Here is a 21,611-nt window from a genome sequence, read left to right on the forward strand (position 1 = left end):
TTCTCTCTCAACATAGCATTATGGGAACACTTCCTTATCAAAGCCAAAAAGATCCTGTGTCATAAGCTTTGAAAACAAAACAGTTATGGGATAAGGAGCAATACAACTATGACTTCCAAATAACTCAGATCTGAAAGAAATAAACCGACTTTCCTTAGGGCAAACACACTAGAAATCTCTTATTCACCCCATCCATCCTCTCATATTCAGGTCACATTTTCAAAATTCACAAGCCTGAATTTTTCTTTCAAAATTCCACATAAATTCATTCCTGCAAATGTCTTACTTCGTGTTTAAAAAAAAATTCCAAACACTGATGGCTCAAAGGATTCTGTGTGCAAATGAACAGAGTTCTAGATTTCTCTAATTTTCCTTTGGAAATGATACCCACAGTACAAGTCTATACTTGTAGGTACACCAGACACAGCAATGGAAACAGCTGGTTTGACAGCTTCTCTGAGGAGGCAAACAGCATCCAAAGCCCACGACCTGCAGAGATGCCAAGAAGGTGGAATCAAGTTTCCAGCCCCCCTCCATGTCATGTGAAGACGTTTGAGCTGACTGCCTCTCACGGATGAGGGATTAAACGGAGTATCTGGGTAACAAGGCGACCCTGAGCCACGGCTGCTGACAAAGTCTTAGCACTGCCCGGAGAGCTCCAGTGGGCTAACCTACCACAGCTCTTTGCTGGACCTTCTGCTATCCCTGGCATCAACAGTGAGGGATGCTGGGAGTGAGCCTTGCACTGTCCTGCACTCCTGCTGGATGGGATAACCAAAGCACCGCCACGTGGGTTGGCCTCACCTTGTTGATGTCAGAGATGAGCTTCCCTTCTCGGGGCGTGTAGACCTTCTGATTATTAGCTCTCATCTTGCTCTGAATTGTGAAAAGCAGCACCTCCAAGTTCCCCTTCTCGGTGAACCTGAGTAGAGAAAACCAGTCATATTCAATCCTGCACCTTGTTCCTCCAAGAATGAATGGAAATTCACTTCCTATTAGAAAGAAGCCTATTTCACACAGCCATGAAACTTTAAATCCAGCTATGTTTGGTCTGATTTATGTAAAGTTTGAATTTGTGAGGAGATAACAACAGGTTAGTCAGCTGGTCCTTAAAAACTTTGCAGCTGTGGCATTGTTTTGCAGCTGTTTGTTGTTTTTATATTTGAGGACATCAAGGGCACAGAATACGACATCTTTGCTGTTATTGTTGTTCTAAGACAGGGTTTCTCTGTAGCGCTGGAGCCTGTCCTGGCTGTAGACCAGGCTGGCTTCGTACTCACAGAGATCCACCTGCCTCTGCCTCCTGAGTGCTGGGATTAGAGGTGTGCGCCACCACTACCTGGTGAGTGCTCCAATTTTTAATAACCAAGAACAGTGGTTCTCAACCTGTGGGCTGCAACTTCCCTTTCCCAGGGGTTGCCTTATCAGATATCATGTATATCAAGTACTTACATTATGATTAATAACAGTAACGAAAACACAGTTATGAAGTAACAACAAGAATAATTTTATGGTTGGGGCCACCACAACATAACTATATTAAAGGGTCGCAGCAATAGGAAAGTTGAGGACCACTGCCCCTAGACAATGGATTTACTTCAATAAGAGAGAGAAGTGGATGAACAAATCAGCAATAATTATTTCAAATATCTAATCTAAATTTTCAGTGGGTTTCAGAGACCTCCATCACCAAAGACCTCACGACTGAATTTTTAGAAGAAATAAAAAGGACTTGGGTAATAAACAAGAGCTCCAGTTCATAGCCCTTACTTAAGAATTATATTAAAATACTAAACTTAAAATTACACGAAAGGGTTTGGAGAGACGGCTCAGTAGGTAGGAGCACTGGCTGTGGGAGCACAGAGAGCAAGCTCAGATCCAGCACTTGCACTAAAGCTGGCATGGCTCTGCTGATGAACTGCAGCAGGTGACAGTGACACAGGGCAGAGGGATGACTGCCAGCCTAGGTTCAGGTCCTTCAAAGATCCTGTCTTAAGTGAGCGAGAGAGCGAGAGAGCAGGGCACCTCTGGGCGTGCAAACACACAAGGTGTATACATCACATACACACTTGAAAAAGAAGAGAAAAAAAATCAACTTTTTTAGGTAGCAAAACTTGTTCTCAACTGATATGCAATGATTGTCTTTACCTAACACAATATTAATGCTACCACAAACTTGATAACAGGATATTTTCTCAGGCCCACCCAGGGTTTTACAACATGCACTATATCAATATATACACTAACTTTTCTTATTTTTTTCTGAGACAAGCTCTTGCTAAGTGGTCCGAGTAAACCTGAACTCAGGACCCTCCTGACAAGTACTCCCTCTGAGTGCTGAAATTATAGGCATGTGTCAGCACACCTGGCTTCAGTGTGTTACTTTTGTAAAATGTAAAAGTAGAATGTTAAAAAAAATATTCAGTGCAAAGATTTTGGATATAGGACTGAGGACTTGTATCAGCCCTTAGGGTCTCACGCATCCTCTATGAATGGTACAGTCTTCAAAGACAGAGCTCAGGGGAGACCTAATGTGTAAGAAGTCTCCACCAACTAGAATCAGGCAAAGGGGAAAATAGGACTATGACTTAAGAGAGATTGTGGAAGTCAGAACACCAGTGTCCTTTGGCTGCTGCCATCTCTCCTCCCTTAGGAATGACAATACCTAACCATCTGCCCTTACTTAGGTGGTTTCTCCACTGTGCGGTAAGTGTTGAACGCCTGAAGCTGCTGCTGGACTCCAACCAGTGAATTAGCAAACTTGCGATTGTTCAGAATGATGATGGTTTGTTCAATCCACTCCAGAAGGTCAGAGGCAAGTGACTCATACTTCTCAATCATTTTCTCTGTCTCAATAGCATTGTCGAGCACCTGTAACGAAAAGTGAGGAAACCGATACCCAGCTGTCACTGTGAGGAAAACACGCAAACGCTTCCACACGAAACAACATACGCTAAATGGCTGGCTTTCCCGTGGTCTGTTCCTTGGCAGAAGCATTTTAACCTCAGTGCAAACAGGCACCCAGCCCAGGCCTCTTATCTGTGCGCAGTCAACCTAACTCAGCGGAACTGGTTCCGAAGCCACCCAACCTCCAGCCAAAGACTATGGTGACTTCTGTAATTCCTAGAAATGCAGAGACCTTTGGGTTGGGGTTCAGGGAGAGGAACAAAACAAAAGGAACAAACCAAAAAAAAAAGCAGGTGAACTTTGCCCACATGAGATAAAAAAAAAAGGCCCGAGACTGAGGCTTTTTAGATTAGGATTTCACGACTATGGAAGAGCCCATTTTGCTAGCTATTCAACAGTTAATTTCCTGTAAAGGGTGAGGAAAGAGTTTTGTGTCTAACATCCCCCCCCCCTCAATTCCCTTTCTAGAGATTACTACTATTGCTCTACTTCTCACTACCCTTTGGAAAAATGAAGATTCTACCTCCTTTCTGCTGCTGGCAGAGGCCACTATTAAGTACTGCCTACCACTGGCAAAGGGAAAAGGCCACAGAGGAGGAAGGAAGCTAACTACCGATGTGCACAAGTTACTACACTCGCGTTAGCTCACCTTCCCAATCCGCTTTCCTTCCACAGCCAAGGCCTTCATCTTGGAGAAGTAGTGGTAGTAGGTCACCACATATGTGATGATGGACTTCTCATCAGGGTGGTCCACGCTGATATCTGTAACCAGAAAGGGCTTGGCTGCAGGCGCAACTCACCGTGCAACCTCCGGGGCAGCAGAAGCAAGCTGGAACAACTGTCTAGCAGTACTAACAACCCAGAGACTGCTGGGAGCATACCACAGGCTCATTTACCACATGAATACCCACGAAATGCCTTCCTCAGAGGGCATGTTTGTTTCCTCACTCAACCCCTAACACCAAACTGGCTTGTGGTTAGACACCCCATCTCGGCCTATGGCACATTCATCTCTGAACATCTTTGTCTCCTTTTAACAATATCCAGTTAGTAATGTCACAATTCAGGCCTTCCTGTTCACATACACAAACCTGAAAAAAATGTATGGCTTCCTCACAGGGCTTCTCTGTTGGCCCATTCACTGAACCCAGGCTGACCTTCCAGAAACATGAACATAAAAGTGCCCTTCAATGAAAGGGAAGCTTTACCCTTTCTGCGGAAAGGATGTGGGAAGTTGTGGGGGGGAGAAGGTGAGAGAGGAGTGGGAAGAAGGGTGGGAGGGTAACTGTGGTAGGTATGTAAAATAAAAAAAAAAACTTTTAAATTAAAAAAATATTTAGGAAAAAAACAACTGTGCTACTGTCTCATCCACTCACAGACTCCCTTCCTTATTTAACTCCAGCATCCTCAAAGTGCCCCTGTTCTCAATCATCTCCACCTACTCTCAGTACACATACATCCCATGAAGACTAGTGTCCTGCAGAGTAAAGGCCGTGGGTGTTCTTTACACCATTCCCATACAATCCCTCAATCATCAAACTGGCCTTCCTTTCTGCTCTCTCGAACCCATCTTTCAAACCCTGTTAGATGTAACCCATCCTGCAAACCCTCAAGTAACTACTGGAATTTTCAAGCTCCTCTTGCTTTGATACCTCAAGACATGCTGCAGACACAGAGCGCCCCAACACAAGATGCCTTTGTTTAACCTTTTACATCTAGGGTCCTTACCTTCAGGGTCTAACAGTTTAGTGAGGCCAAGGTGCTGCTCTGCCAGGTTAAATGCATTTTGCAGGTTGTAGTGTGCATTGGATTTCTTCAGTTTATCAAAATCTATCAGGTCAGGCCTATACAGAATGACAGCAGAACACCAAGAAATTATGCTTTGGAAATAATTCAAGTGTCTAACGAGACATGACAATTGCTCCAGAAATGTTAAAATCAACACTTAGTGGAGTAAAATTATAGTAACATACAATCACCCAGCAGTGATAGCTGGCTTTTGAATAATCACCTTTAAAGTTTATCAGGTCAATGAAAGATGATGAGGTGAACCCACACATTCTCTCCATGTGAATGCAGGGATTTCCACTCTGGCACAGTATCTAAGTCACACATCCAGACCTGCCACAGGAAAGCACGGCACCACTTCTACGCTTTAGTCTTTACCACGGTCTCTTCAGACTTACCGGTGTTTGTGTATCAGTGCATTGAAGGCCATGCCGTCCCTCCAGCTCGTGGTGAAGTTGTGAATGTTGACATTTGGGTACCTGCCAAAGACAGAGCACAAGACAAAGCAACAGAATTACCAAATACAGGTTTATGCCTTTGCTAAATGCTTAAAAAACAAAACAAAACAAAACAAAAAACAAAACAAATCCTGTGTTCACTGTAAACTCAAGGTCATACATCAGCAGGAACAATTTAAGTCTAAGCATATGTCCCCTTAAAATCAGTTTGCTATGAAATAAAAATAAGACAGTTGTGTATCTTTACATCTGTTTGTTAATTCAATCCCATGAAAGATGTGAACTACGCTCCAAATCTAAAACATTACTCTTACTCAAATGACCAGTATCTCGAGGTGTCATAGCCTTTTGCTTCCCGTGGCTTTGTAGTCCACTTGCCAGGGCTTCAGGACCCATTTCCCTGGGATCTGAATTCCTATACCACCGAGACAAAGCTGGCCAGGACTGCCTGATCATGTGATAATCAGCTCTCTTGAATTGGTGTTTTCTGAATTAAGAGCTTCCCTAGAAAACCTTTCTGTTTGAAGCTGGCCTCTAATGAATTGGCTGCTTTACACCATATTAATCACTTTGTATCTGTGGTTGCACAAAGGTTCATCCTTGCTTTCATCTAATTATTAGTTATAACAGCAGATCTCCACCTGTTGGCGGTCACATGTCAGACATCCCCCATACCAGATATTTACATTATAATCTAACACAGTAGCAAAATTGCAGTTATGAAGAAGCCAACAAAAATAATTCTATAGCTGAAGGTCACCGCAACATGAGGAACTGTATTAAGGGGTCACGCAGTAGGACGGTGAGAACCTGGGCTAAATATTTTATAGTTCTCATGCTCAATAGTCATTGCTCACAGCGATGGGGAATGGAGAGGTTTTCCTTTTTGCAACGTTTTACATTCACCTAGCTACGTGATTGGGTTGTTTCTTTTGGGGGAGGCGGGACGGAGGATACTTGTGGGAATGAGTTCTCTCCTCCCGTCATGTGGGTCCCCTCGGATCTAACTCAGGTCATCGAGCTTGAAAGCAAGTACCTTTAGGGTAAGTGCCTTTATCCCCCTGAGCCACCCCACCAGCCCCACAGTATGGCAGTTTTGAGAATAACCCACTACTTAAACTGATAAAGAACTGGTTCTCATTAAGAACCAAGAACTCTAAAATAATTTTATCAACACTTTACAGGATTTTTTATGTATGTGTATGTGTGTTTGTATGAGTGTCTATGCACCATGCGCATGAAGGGGCTGGAGTTCCAGCAGTTCTGAGCCACCTGCTGTGCGTGCTAGAAACAGAGCCTAGGTCTTCTGGTAGAGCAATGAGTGCTTTCACCTGCTGAGGCATTTTTCTAGACCCACTTCACAGGTTTAAAATTAGCTAAAATTCGCAAAATGTCAACAAGCAACACAAAGCCGCAGTGCTACGAAAGCACCTCCAGACTGGGTGTAAGGAAACCAGGGCAGGCTTACACGGTAACTGCTTCTAACTGAAGGCGAAAAAGTAAATGGGAGAGATTCTTAGAAATGCTCCCAGAATTTTACAACTTAAGATATAATGATCTCTGAAAGCAACTGATTAAGGAAACGACAGGCTCCAAATATAAACCAGAACTCCTTCCACCCTGACAGCCAGCTGAAATGTCAACCTACCAACTGTTTACGTGTTCACAAGGCTTCTCAATGGAAGCCATGAAGAAGATACTTGTCAGCACCCTCGAGTGATGCCCACAGGGGAACTTGATCCCGGGAGATGCCCAGGGCCCTTGGCGCTCACACTCACCCAGCTGTCTTCATCTGGCACCACAGCAGCAATGCATCCTTGGCAGACTTTTTCTCCTTGTTATCTTCCGTCTCCACACTGATATCCTGGATCTAAAGAGAGATTACACAAACGCCCAAGTCATTGTCCTGGCAGCCACTGAGATCAAAGTCTTACCCTGCAGACTATTTGCTTTAAATGTCAGTAAACTGTCAGGGTCACCCCAAACTCCTCCAGAACTAGGCTTCCTAGTCTATCCAGGAAGCCAGAGGGATGACTGGTTGGTCACCTGAATGCCTCCCTAGTACCTATTAAGATCATATACACCCTAGGGATTCATCTTTCTAACTGCAGGCTAGCTCGGTGGCTTCTCACAGAAAGCAGGAAAATATTTTGCTAAGGCACTACATGCATATTCCTGAAAACTGCCCTAAACTCTAAGACAGAACCTGCTTACATGCTATGCTTTTGCATGTTCTAGGTCACAAACAAGCTCAGCATCAGACATAAAGCCTGGTCTAACGGCATCAAGGTCAAGCTGAACAAGTTCTACCGGGTCTGCTCAGAGTTTTAGTTCTTGGATTAAGAAGCACCGATCAGTTATATCGATCAGTTAGATAAGCGCCCCAACTATCTTCTGTGTCGTCCCCCCACCCCACAACTGAATTTGGGAAAGCGGTGGAAATAGAGGTAACGATTCAACAAAATACAGCTAGTGAAAGAAACTGCACAGTGCCAGCAGCCCGGCTTCTCCGTTCAAGAGGAGAAAGCATGTTTTAGCAGAAGGTGCTTGCTGACAGTCAGTGTTCAATCAGCTCAGCTTACTCTGAGAATTTTGAAAATGGCTATGTACGACAGCTCCCTGACATGGGTACTCGCCCACTGTCATGGGGCCACAATCAAACTGCCATGTTCCCAACACCACAGGCCAAAGCAACAGATGGCATGTTCAACAATAATTCGCTTACCCTACTTCATTAGAATCGCTGGAACTGGGCCCTGGGAATCTGAATTATTGAGATGCCTTCTTATGAGGCAGTGAAGGCAGATGACAAGTCCCCTCTGTACCTTTCCTTCCCACACAGAGATACCCAGAACCCTGTGAAGCTGAAGCCTAATCTCAAAATGGCAACAGAGAAGGAGAAAAAGCGTTGATCACAGGATGGTCTCAAGAGTTTGAACAGGAAAACTAAGACAGATAAAATTTGATTTTTGACTTTTCTTTCCCTCCCCTTTGTGTGAGATTTTTCCTTACTCAGAAGCATCAATAGATCTCTATCAAAGGGCGAAAACAGGAAAGAAAAGCACAAGGACACAGTGCTGCAGGAGACAGGACTGCTAGGGGATATTTACAGAGTAACCTGACACCAGGGTAAGAAGGTTTAAGAGCCTGAACACAAAACACTGGCCTGGAGACTGAGCCAGGCCTAAACAGAGGCTTCTCCCTAACACTGCAGCCTGAACTGAACTCCACAAACAAGGTCAGTAGAGTGGCATGAAATGACCTTGAGAGTGCCTACTCCCAGAGCCTCCACACTTGGAGGCGCTCCTCACATTAATCACCACCAGTTTAAACACACAGGCCTCCGGCTCCTTCCTCCTGCTCCTTCACACCCAAAGGAAGGCGCGAAGGTGAAAGCAGAACCCCTAGCCCACACGTGACGTCCGGGCAGCCTAGAAGTGCCCAGCACCAGTCACACAGCCTGACCTTTGCAACCGAAAGCCAAATGGCAGAGGTCCGATGTTCAGAGGGACCGGGAAGTAATGGGCTGGGGTGCGCCCTAGGAACCCCATGTCACTGAGGCCTGTCTGATAGTTAAGTCAAGAATGTCAGGAGCAGTGAAATGCAGAACAGGGCAGCTGACAATCCTCGAGGGTAGCAGCCCAGTCTCTCTCGGGGGCCCTGTTCATTGGAAGCTCATGTGTGGAAAGCCGGCAGCTTCTGAGCAAAGCTCCTTACCTGGAAGCGCAGGATGATGGTCCAGATGAGGCCGAGGGTCAGCCGGTGGTTCCCATCCACAATGTCATGGGAACCCATGTTCTCAAGATGGACTCTCTGCTCCTTCAGGAACTGAAGAGCCTTGTCTACATTCTCCAGACAGTGAATGCGCATCCGTCCCTTCGTAGGTTTGGGCTAGAACCAGAGAACAGAAGTGGAGAAAGTTCATCCAGCCGGCAGAGACGACTCCTGAGGATTACCCTGAATCACATGCTTAGCACCCAAACCCAAACTGAAATTTGTATGCACTCATTTGGTCCAATTTCACGGAGTCTCGGCTACTGCTGCCATCCACAAAGATATTGGTGAGAATCATCTGAGCGTATGAAATGTAACAACAGGTTGCTGCTGCTGGGCTGGGCCATTTCCTAAGACTGGCTTAAGATGAAAATGGGACATATCCTTAGATCAGAATTTTGGAGAGCTAGTTTTATGAGGACAGAAAGAAGGAGCAAGGGGAAGGGCAGAGGGACAGGGACCAGACATCCAAATACCTTAAATGTCTGTTCATTTTACAATTATATCAAAATGGAAAAGAAGTCATTGGAAGGGAAACATTTTAAACATTCCTGCCATATTTACTATAAACATCTACTGTATCTTATTCATACACACACACACACACACACACACACACACACACACACACACACACACACACTGTTACTTGGGGAGCTGGAGAGATGACTTAGCCGTTAAGAGCACTGGCTGCTCTTATAGAGAACCCAGGTTTGATTCCCAGCATCCAAATCCAGTCACAATGGTCTAAGACTCCAGTTCCAGGGGATCTGATATCCATTTCTAGACTCTGTAGGCACTGTACAAATGTGGTGTACAGACAATATATGGAGGAGAAACAACCATACACACAAAGTAAAAATACATACGCAAAATTTAAAATAAAAAAATGCTGAAGTTACAGGGACATTTACTTCATCATCTCCTCGCACCACCCTTCAAGCTTTCCAAACATCCCCTTATTTCATAACTGATCCCCACCCATCTTTAGTGAATGACTAGCCCCTCTTTTACAAGAAAATAAATAGCACAGAGAGACACGGCGAAGTTAACTACTACTGGTAGTGCGGCACAGGAGAGAGAGAATCCATACTAAGCTTACAAGGCCTGCTAGCGCATGACTAAACTCCCAGCTACTCTGGAATTGAAGCCAAAAGATCCCAAGTTCAAAGCCAGCACACACAACTTATTGAGACCCTGTCTCAAAGTAACGGTACTAAAACAGGCTGAGAATACAGCTCAGCGGTGCAGCACACGCTTAACACGCAAGGCCTCAGGTCTGATAGCCACCACAACCAACACCCCCTCGCCCTCCTAAAAGTCCCGGATGCCAACTCTCTTGTGCTCTATGTATTTCAGAGAGGCTTTCAAGTGTTTAAGGTGTGATGCGATACTCAGACAAATTCAGGGAACAATAAATTATTCTCAAGTGGTAACAATGATTTCGTCTAATTACATGGGTTCCAATATGAGAAATGCTTAGCTGCCATTTCTAGAGCACTGCTGTATCTGCCACTCCGTGTGGTGGTGTCCAGCTAATCACTTCAACTCTCACAACAGCCATGACTGGGAGCAACTACTATTCCTGTCCTTTCACTGCCGAGGTGGCAGTCTACTCAGCTAACTGGTATGTAATCAGCCAGGCCCCACGCTCATTATCTCTGTTACACAAGCACACAGACCAGAAGTAAGACGGGTATGCATCTCCATGTGAATGAAAAGACGCGGTTCTCATCTGGAAAGTAATCTAACAACTATGTATATATTAGTATGCTTCACAGTGTCAAAGGAGTAGGGATGACGGAAGCTGAGCACAAAGGAACAGGGGAGGGGTGCATCTCTCTGGAGCTGCCCCTCGGGAGTGGCTGGCTCGCCGAGGACAGGAGCACAGCACCTCGCCTTCACTGATTATCAGATTTCCAGGGAGGCATGGGGCCACTCCCATGGCAGCACACATATTCCTGTCCTGTATGATCACTGATGGGACAGTCTCACCTAGCAGTCAGGAGAACTGGGGAGGGGGGGTCATCGGGTCCATGGGGCTCCAAAGGAGAAAGAATCAGTGTCACCATGGGCTAATTCTCCTTCTCCACATGGACTCAAGGCCTTTTGTGAGCAAAGAACGGGGTGGATATTCACCTCCCAGGCCCCTAACCCATGCCAATTGCCCATGTAGCTTACTTAATTTTTCTGTGTGGAGACTGAACCCAGGACCTTAAACATGGTAGACAAGTGTTCTTTGTAGTACACGGGGATTTACGGACCACAGAACACATACAATGGCAGAGTTTACCGTCAACACTGTAGAGGTGAAAGAACAAATACTTTCTGGAGCTAGTTTGATTTCATTTTTAAACGGAAGATCCCTGGCAGAATGTTCAGGGAGGGAAGGAGGCTTAAGCCATCTACCCAACCTCAGTAATTCTCTCCTCTCCTCTTTCTCCATGGAGACCCAAATGAACCTTGAAGCTACTTAAGGAGCAGAAGAGACGCTGGACAGATCCAGCCCTAAGAAATACCTCAGTCTGCATCACCACACACACCTGCTAGGACTGGATGGTCTCGGTTATTTCCAGAGTTATAATGTCTTCAAAGACATTTACCTCTGTGGTCACCGAAGTCACTTCCAGCTACCGAACACAAGCTAGGTACTGCAGAGTAAAGGGCTTATTGTCAAGCAAGGTGAACTGTAAGTACCTGATGACCTGGTTAAGGCAAGAGAAAGCCAGAACAGATACTAAGTGACCTCACGAAAACTGCGCAACCAACACATGCATAGATACGCCCCGCCCCCGTGACAGAGTATGACAGTGCACACCTGTGGCTGCGGCTGGAGGGTGGAGTATCTGAGGGCGACCTGAGCGTGGTCGCGTGAGACCCGGTCTCCACAGAACACATCTACTGACTACACACATATAAAGCCAAACTCTCTGTCTTCATTGAATTCTTCCCTACCTATCAAACACTGAGCTGACTCAGAAGAAAACAAGGGACCTACCCCACTAGTCTGTAAGAATGCATAGCAATAGTTTATAAACTCTCAAAAGCTACACTCTCCAGGGCTAGACAGACAGTTCTAGGGGCCACGTGTGATTGCCAACACCTACGCTGAAGCTCACAACCATCTGTAACTCCAGTTCTGACGCCGTCTTCTGGCCTCCACAGGCACCACAGAGGCATGACCCACAGGTTTACATGCCATACATGTAACACCCATACACGTAAATAAAGACAAGTGTGAGTGTGTGTGTTTCGTTTTTCGAGAAAGGGTTTCTCTGTATAGTTTTGGAGGCTGTCCTGGCACTTGCTCTGTAGATCAGGCTGGCTTCGAACTCACAGAGATCCACCTGCCTCTGCCTCCTGAGTGCTGGGATTAAAGGCATGAGCAACCATCGCCCAACCATAAATGTATATTTTTAAGAAGTTTGAAATAAACAGGACACTAGCCCAACTACAGAGTCAGACCCCCTAAAACCTTCATTCTCAGTGTGAGCTTTAGAGAATGCTCTTCCCAGCTAAATCTGACTTCATGTTCTCTGGATTCCCCTCTGTATCTTGTGATTACCATTGGTTAATAAAGAAACTGTCTTGGCCTGTGATAGGGCAAAAGAGTAGAGCTAGGTGGGGAAAACTAAACTGAATACTGGGAGAAGGAAGGCGGAGTTTAGAGATGTTGCTGGGAACAGACATGCTGGAACCTTGCAGGTAAGCCACAGCCACGTGGCAATACACAGGTTAATAGAAAATGGGTTAAATTAAGATGTAAGAGTTAGCCAATAAGAAGCAGTGATTTAACATATACAGTTTCTGTGTGGTTATTTTGGGAGGCTGGGCAGCCAGGAAATGAAGAAGCGACCTCCTACAACACTGGCTAGTTAATCTGAACCAGTCCTCCTGGGTATAGCTGAGCCCAGATTTCCTACTAAGGTTCTGGGACACTTCATCTAAAGTGCTCCTTTCCTTCTCTCTTCCTAATTCCAGGGCTTTGCTACCATTCCTTTGATACTTTAGTACAAGGTTCCTCTCACTAGTATTTGACTTCCCACATTTACACAAGTAGGTTCCAAACTAGTGGGAGTATGAGTTCTTTCACGGCAGACTGCTCAAATCAAAGTAAGATCTTCCATTTACAAATAATACCTAGAAAAAAGAGCCCGGCTCTGTGATTGGTCCATAAAGCATGGCAGCATTACCATTTAACAGAGGCCTTGGAAGAGAAGAAAGGAAAAACAAACCAAAAGTTCATTCTAAACAGCTCAATGAGGGATTTAAGGCGCAACAAATATCATGTCATGGTAAATCTTCCCTTCTCCACTGACTCAGCTCAAGCTATTCTGGAATTAATGGTTGTAAAGCCAGCAGAACAACCGAAGCAAACACCGAAACTTTTTTGGTTGGTTCTTCTTCTGAGAGACTAATTAATGGAGTAAGACAACAAAGGCAAAATCAGTAAACAGCTGGCGACCAAAGCTTAATGATACCTGTGACTGAAAGCAGTCGACACTGGAGAAACCCAGCTCCCTGGAGAAACCCTTGCTGTCAGTCAGAGGGAAGCTATGCCTGGCTATCTTCCCTAAAATTCTCCTTTTCAAAGAGGCCTGGGAGGGCCGAAACCACAGGCAGGCTCTGAACCTTGGGCATAACCTCACCATTTAAGTGCAAGCCTAGTGACATTGTGCTAATTATAAGGGGGCAGAGCTACACACGCATCTCAATCTCACCTGGCTTCGAGATTAAGTCCGATGACCAGAGTGGCAAGGAAAGGTTCAGTGCACACTTTGTCCTGCCAAGATGATGCTAGGGTAAACGGTAGTCTATATTTTTATAATTCTGAAACAAGACCTCCATGAAAAGTTATAGTCTGCTGTGATTTCAGAATAAGACACCAGAAAGGGATGGTTTTATTTCTATTTCTCACTAACCAATTCCCAATCAGCAACAGCAACAGTCTTATTGCTCCATGGCCAGACATGCCTGAGATGGGAGAGGCGATGAGGAGAGCGCTTTCGGATATCTACCTGGTTGGCCAAGCCTCGTCCCAAGAGGAGCAGAGTCAAGCAAGATGGATGGCTACCTGAAACCTCTAAAACGTATCTAGTTCATTTTATTAGGCTAAATCCAGATACTGTTCTGGATCATTAACTAACACTTTTTTTTTTCAGGTTCACTCGGTAAAAACACATGCATACCGAAAACTCCCCTCTGTAAAAGAATCCAAAACTTCATTAATAAAGTAAGCTTGTATAGTCTAGTCACCTAAACATTTATCTACTATCCCCTGCTGGGCTGGTGGTAGGGATAAAGACCTAGTAACCGAGGAGGGCTGCAGACAGAGTGTGAAGGCCTGTTACCCCAGGTTTTAGACTGAAGGTGCAGGAAACCAGCACAGACTGAACTGGCTGACCACACAGTGAGCACAGGGAACTAACACCAGAAGAGCTAACCATTTAATGAGCTTTGGAATCTGAATATGCAGGAATCCTTTGGGGCACAGTGAATTCTAACAGCCTCAGGAGCCAAGGACAGAATGTGGTTTTGGTCTCTTCCAGAAAGTTCCATACACCAACTACAAACCACAACCAAATTAATAGGAGCTTCTTTACCTCACTATATATGGCCTTTTTACTTTAGTAAGGTGAACAATTCTATAATCAAAGATGGCCGTTAGGAAACAAAATCTCGGGCATTGACTACGTGGGAGGTTGGAGGTGGTGGGCATCTTTCATTCTTTACCCCTATTCTCCTAGGTTTCTGAGTCGCTGAAAAGAGGTGTGTGTGTGTGTGTGTGTGTGTGTGTGTGTGTGTGCGCACGCGCGCGTGCATACATGCGTGTTGCTAACAGAGATGGATATAGCGGTACAGACTGTAATCTCTGCTCTTGGGAACTTGAGGTAAGAACACTGCTATGACCTCAAAGCCAGAGAGACTATAATAGAAGACTCCATCTCACCAAAAATAAAAGAAAAAAAAGGCAAAAACTTACTGCTGACAGCAAATGGCAAAGCAGGATTTATTCACCTACAAAAATTACACTTTGCTAGTTGCTGCGTTGTTTTCCCTGCTTAGATGGGGCTCAGTGGGGCCGCACTGTGTATTACACAGACGTGGCCATCACAGTCAGTCTTCTTGAGCTGTGGGTAGACAAAGGTAAGCATTTTATTTCACACAGCATCAAAGACTGGACTGTGATAGAACAAAATTAAATGTTCAAACCAATCTTTATCTGTGTGACCTTTTATTTTGTCAAAGCTACCATCAAATCAAAAAAAAATTTAGTGGCATATTATTTGTATTTTAATAAATAAATCTTGCCTGAAGTCCAGGGGCAAAGCTAAGCCACTACAGGTCAGGCACTGGTGGCTCGCACCTTTCATCCCAGGATTTGGGAAACAGAGGCAGATGGATCTCTGTGAGTTCAAGGCCACCCTGAGCAACACAAGATCAATGCAGAAACACATCCAGGTGGTGGCGGCCTGCACCTTTAATCCCAGTATTAAGGAGTCATACGCCCTTAATCCCAGCACTAGAAGGAACATAAAATGGGAGGAGAGAGAGGCTTAGTCTGCTTAGTCTGTGGTCACCCAGCCTTAGAAGTGTTAAGACTTCTCTAGTGGTTTAGCAGCTTTGCTTTTCTGACGTTCAGGTTGAACCCCAATATCTGACTCTGGGTTTTATTATTCATGCTACAAAAAAATAAACAAATTTACAAGGTTAAAAGAAGATGGAGGGAAAGGTCTGACAGATAGGAAAAAGAAAAGTCTGGTTTTCAGTTTTATAATTCTGTAAGATACATATCATAGTAATTCTCACCTAGGCTATAAAACAAGTCTCACTGCAAGAAACCAATAAATGACTATTGTGTTTGCCTCCCAACACTGAACCACTGCCCTGCAAAAACACCACCTTCTTGCAGCATCTCAACAGGGGCCTATTATCTAGTTTGACCTATAAATTCTCAAAGAGAAAGGAGGCAGCAACACCTGCCCACCGGGGAATGAAGAGGATGAACAGACTCAATAAAGAAGGGAAGAGGCTTGACCGCCTCCTGAAAGCAAGACTGTTCTAGACCAGAGAGAGGGACAGAAAAAGAAAGTACCATCTTCATTTCTACTAAGGTTTAGCGATGCAATTCTGTTCACAGACTCCTAAGAGAGGACTATAAACCCTAGCCTCTCACCAGTGGTCAGTGTGGATTGATCTGCAAAAGATCCACTGTGGCTGTGGAGTTACAGGGTGGAGATCAAGTTAAATACAAGGCTTTTCTGGCAGCCATGCCAACCCCTGGCATCACATTTTCCCGGTGATGTCAGTACAGATGTGGGGCTCCATCCCTGGGCATGGGCTTGGCTCAGATACGCCACCTCCTATGGAACTACGTGTGCTCTGGTGGAAAACAGAGCACATGCTTTCAAGCCAAGGCAGGACAAAACCTGCTGGGCCGGTCACAGCGATGGTTTAAGCTTCTCTGCCTTAAGGTACACGTACAAAAGTCACATCCCTGGAGACACAGCTTTCACTGCAGACTAACAATCTCCCTGCCCAGAAGAGAAGGGTGAGAATCAGCATGTACCATCACTCCCCAACCCCGCAAAAAGGCAAACAACTGCCAGAGGCCACTGCATTCAATTCTTGCCACCTTGAGATGGCAGCTCAGATTTTCCAAAGAATCATCAGTAAGACATAAACTCAGAACTCCTTCCATGATCTCATGTACGCGGCAGACTAATCTCAGAGCCAGCATCCAAGCCTGGCCTTTCCGATGCTAGCGTTCTGCTTTAATGGGGACACCAGTTAGGCTCTTCCCTACAAAGGAGGCAGGCATCTCAAAAACAAAGCCGCATTATTACAGCTCACTAATATCACCCAGAATCAACATGTTTACCTCACTTATCAAGATTCTCCTCCAGAAAATAATTCTCAACTGCAGAATTTACCAGGAGACAAGCCCACACTTGTTTCTTTAAAACTGATTTCCCTCCGAAAGGTGCTTACCAGCCTCTCTCCGGAGAGGACTTCCAGCAGCTTAATGAGCATCCGTCCATCTCGGAGGTCGGTGTACAGGTCTGTGATTCGGCAGGACACGCGGGCAAGGTGGGAGTTGACCCACTTGGTGAAGGTCTTCTTCTGTACGGCTTCACGCTCATCTGTAAGCAGAGGAGAACTCACTTTACCACCAACCCAGCAGGGCAATAGCAGGGGTAAGTCGCACAACTCAACTGTCCACACAGCAAGAAGGGATCAGCAAAACTTAACTCAAACGGGACTTCCACTGAGCTCTTCCTTCTGGAATGCTGGGATTTGGACAACCCTTGCACAAGTCTCCTCCCAGGTTTGCAGCCAGAGGACACAGCAGTGATAGGATGGGCTCGATCAATTTGACTTCGGAGCTTCTGGTGACATTATTCATCTATGATTCCCCCAAAAGGTGGGGGTCATACATGAAAGGGCATGGGGCACAGAAACTTGGGAGACAGCAGGAAACTGCTTCCCTTGGCACAAAAGCTGAGGCAACACCTGACAAGGGAAGTTCACTCATGTGAACAACAGAGAAAACAGGTAACAGGGTAAAGTGTAAAGATATCTGTCAGCAGGAAGGGACACTCAGGGTCCAGGGTTTCAACAATAGCCTGAGACTGCCTTATATAATGATCATCTCCAAACCTCTAACACTCACTGAAAAGGACCCTGCTGGGATACAATTCAAAGTACAGTCACCAAAAATTCAGATCATCTGGAAAACAGTATGAAGTTGTTTAAGCCTCAGTGATTCAGGTTCTGTTCAACTCAAATCTAAAACTAAATTAAAAAACTCTCAACATTGACACTGAGAACTGGCCCTTTGAGTCACCCACGAATAGGATCCTAAACTTTCTGTTTCTGCAGGATCCTCTAATGAGGTTGCTGAAGGTTTGCAAGAGGCATCCAGAGTATACCCTGGAGCTCCCGCAGCCCCCAATTTTCTGACTGTCGGATACAGAACTAAACAACTGCCATTTATATACCCTATCTCTGGTTCCACCAGAGCTGAGGCCCTACTCCCAGTGAAAACTCTCCATAAAGGTGTTTCCAACAGCTGCTGTATTGAAAAAAACACCAGGTAGCATGTAAAACTCATTGAGCTCCTGGGTGGTCAGGGGGCCAGCAAGCAGTGCCATATCGGGAAGGCTGTGCTGAAGCCTACGCCCACCTACCATAGTAAGGCAATGAGGCAGAGACGATACTGGGCAAGCTTCGACTGCTGTACCCCAAGACACCTGTGCCTCCTGCTGCAGTTAGCAGATCCGTGAGGTCCAGCCTTTCCCTAAGGAACAGCCCATCTACTCAGAAAGAGGGTCCTTCTTCAGGAACAAAGACTAACCAGAAACAAGGGACCAGAAAGGGTGGGACGGGGGAAGTGAGAAAAGTCACCGCAGGGCATACTGCAGTCTGCAAAAGGAGCCATGCTAGTAACATCCCGACAGGTCAAGACCACATACATTATTAATCTCACAATCATCGTGATGGATGGTAACTTTACCACCACAGCGGTGGGTGGAGTCCTTTCTGTTGTTGTTGATGGTTAAGGTTTGGCTGTTTTGAAAGAGGCAGGTAGATCTCTGTGAGTTCAAGGTCAGACTGATCTACAAAGTAAGTCAGGAGAATCAAGAATAGAGAGAAACCCTGTCTTGAAAAAACAAAATAAATAAATAAATACAAATAAATAAATAAAATTAGTTTCTTGTATATAGTACAAGAAGCTGGAAGATATCTTTAACAGGGTCCCTAATGGATATGAATTTGAAATGAATAAAATTTATGCCCTGGCAATGTTGAAGCATGCATGGACAGCCTGTACAAAGCGGTTGGTTCTGTTGATCTTGTTCATATTGGGTTTCATGGTCTAAGTTGATGAGGATGACTGACCAGGTCTCTTCCTCAAGAGGGCACCAGACCTCATTACAGACGGTTGTGAGCCACCATGTAGTCGCTGAGAACTGAACTCAGGACCTTTGGAAGAGCAGGCAGTGCTCTTAACCGATGGCTTCCCAGACTATTAATGTTTGGGGTTCAAAGTCACTAACAAACCCAATCCAACAAGTGAATAAACTGAACATGAAAACCAGCTTAGATTAAACTATTTCTCAATAAACAAATACAGTATGTCCCACAGCCTCCCATTGTCCCTTTGGGCGACTCCCACATTAAAGAAACACCGGTGGCTTCTTTCAGATTCAGAAGTAGGAGCCCTCCCCCAGATTTACAGCTCAATCCCACCCCCCACTCCCCATGAAGAGACAGAGAGGTCAAGGGTGGGAGCAGAGAGACTGGGCTCAAACATGCTTCCCAGAGCTGCAATATGCCTCAGAAACTCTACAAAAGGGGAAGGAAAGAAAAGGAAAAAAAAAAACAACTGAAAAGTAAAAGGAATGAAAAGTTTTGTTCTTCTTCCTGTATGTGTCTTTCCCCCAGTTTCAGACTTAAGAAGAGCATTAGAAAAATCCGAGACTCTGAGCTCCACAGGCTGCCACCACCACACTGACAAAGGCATAAGGACTCTGCCCAGGACCGGACAGGAACACCATCCTATGACTGAGGAAGGGCAGAGACACAAAGCCAGGCAGCTCATGTGTCATCCTATGACAGTGTGTGCAGAACAAACACTTCTGAAGCGGCAAGGAGGGGAGGATCGACCCAGCGGCCCAGTTGAGGATGAGGGAACCCTCCCTGGAGACCTAGTCTTTTGTTCCACCCTTCCTGGGAAGGCAAATGACATCATGCCTGTACTCCCCCCACCCCACCCCACCCCAGAGAGGCTAGGGGAGATAGGCCAGACGCCTGCAGGGGAACAGGAGGCCCTTGGCATAGACAATGGAAGACAACCAGAGGGTTTCCAAGCACAAGCTGCTGTAGCTGGCCACGCTATAGGAGGAGGCAGCGGGACGGAATAGGGAGCAGTGCCAACTTTCACTCTTACCAACATGAGGGAACTGCAGTGAGGCGGGAAAGGGGTCCCTTTAAGAGCCACACTGACCTGATTAACTATGGTTCCTGGAGGACACAGAGAAATGCCTAAGAGTCATTTGGTTTTATGGCAGTGACTGAAGGACAGGTGCAGAGGCCGGGACACTGCCGAGCGCCCTGTACACTGCCCCGTCTCTACCCAAAGTGCTGATCATGCCAGGGCTGGGAAATTCCAGATTAAAGGTTCAATTATGGTTTTTATCAATTACAGCTGAAATCAGGGTGATCAGACTACACGAGCTATAGAGGAACCCCTGAATTTAGGGTTTTGTTCACACTCATCTTTCCGCCTACAGCAAAGCCTTTCTGAGTCTAACAGTGTACAAACTGACAGGAAGCACTTGCCTTCAGGCACACTCATTGCACAAAGGGCTGCAAAGCAGAAAAGCAGGCGACCCTCATGTGGGTCAATGATGTGGGCATGTGGCTTACTCCATACCCCACTGTCTGCTTACCCGCGAAGGGCCCTGTACAGCTGTTACCAAACCCAATCACACAAATGCATAAGGAGTCACCTAAAGGTTGTTAGTATTAAACAGAATGGAAATACGCACAGAGGTACCCAGACTATCCTAACTGCTCATTAGATCAGGTACTGCTGTGCTCTCCAGCAGAGATGCACTCTCCAGTCAAACCATTTAAGGAACTGACCAGGGATGGTGGGATCGTACGCTCTAAAGTGGAACAGTCCTTCAGAAGCCATCTAAACCAATTTCCTTTCTTGACTGAAATAATCTTTTCTTCAACACTTGGGTTATTATTTAAAATTTCTAAGCTGAGCCTTTTGGTATAAGCAGGGGACCTACACAGAGTCAGGCCCATCCTAGACCATTTAGGTGAAACCTTGACTCAAAATACAATGTAAAAGAGGGCTGGGGCTGCCAGGAGTACAGTGCATGGTCTAAGCTAAAAAGATGAATGAGTATAATCCCGACGGGGTTTGTAAGACCACACATACACATGTGTGGCAGGAGGTTATATGGCAGATTATACAAGACAATGTCTCATTTCTAATTGTTCATATAGCTAATGGCAATTACTTAGCCTTTATATAGCCCAGTTCAGACTAAGTATCTACAGTTGTCACAACTTTATCATGAGGGAGGAACCAACCCTCCAAGCAGGCTGGCTCCAGAGCCAGGCCTCTCGATGACTGGGCAACAGGATCTCATGTCCAGCACTGGGGGAGGTGGAAGGACCACACAGTCCCATCCTATCAGAGTCAGACTGGCCATCACTTTACCGCCCTAACTCACATCTTCTGAGTGTGCTTCATTCTTAGGATGATGTTTCCACCCAGACTAGATCTGCCTCTGTTGCCCACCACAGCCCGTTCCACCTTCAAAGCTAGAGAGCAGATTTTTTTCCTCCCAGATTTAGACACTCCACGGTATCACCTTCCATGACTGTCTTTTCAACAGCTAGTTGAAATAGTGATTCAGAAATAGTGATGGGGGAGTTAAATAAAGTGCAAAAAGAACCAGTAGTCCTGCATGAACAGACCCAGGCAGGTAGTAACCCCAAGTGTGAAGACCAAGGCAGGTAGCCCCAAGTGTGAAGACCCAGGCAGGAAGGCTGCAAGCTCTACAGACTCTGGTCAGTAAGAAGTACCAAACAGACAAGGACAGCCACCCTCACGGGATGGTCACACGTACATCAGCTCTGACCTCGAAGCAGTGAGTG

At 45.6% G+C, this 21,611-nt stretch overlaps 1 protein-coding gene across 4 annotated transcripts in view; it reads right to left on the reverse strand.

Moving 5' to 3' along the window:
- Window positions 1-21,611, reverse strand: part of Sptbn1 (spectrin beta, non-erythrocytic 1) — a 166,079-nt gene that overhangs the window by 44,901 nt on the left and 99,567 nt on the right. For all 4 annotated transcript variants that reach the window (XM_085692324.2, XM_048427539.3, XM_048427542.3 and 1 more), the window contains 8 exons: window positions 16,920-17,071; window positions 8,871-9,044; window positions 6,932-7,023; window positions 5,094-5,174; window positions 4,636-4,751; window positions 3,557-3,669; window positions 2,684-2,871; window positions 805-922 (listed from right to left, as the gene is read on the reverse strand). In XM_085692324.2, coding sequence (XP_085548450.2) covers window positions 805-922; window positions 2,684-2,871; window positions 3,557-3,669; window positions 4,636-4,751; window positions 5,094-5,174; window positions 6,932-7,023; window positions 8,871-9,044; window positions 16,920-17,071 — 1,034 coding nt within the window. The remainder of the gene's footprint in view (window positions 1-804; window positions 923-2,683; window positions 2,872-3,556; window positions 3,670-4,635; window positions 4,752-5,093; window positions 5,175-6,931; window positions 7,024-8,870; window positions 9,045-16,919; window positions 17,072-21,611) is intronic.

Source organism: Myodes glareolus, chromosome 8 (genome assembly GCF_982192425.1).
Source record: "Myodes glareolus chromosome 8, mMyoGla1.1, whole genome shotgun sequence".
NCBI lineage: Eukaryota > Metazoa > Chordata > Mammalia > Rodentia > Cricetidae > Myodes > Myodes glareolus.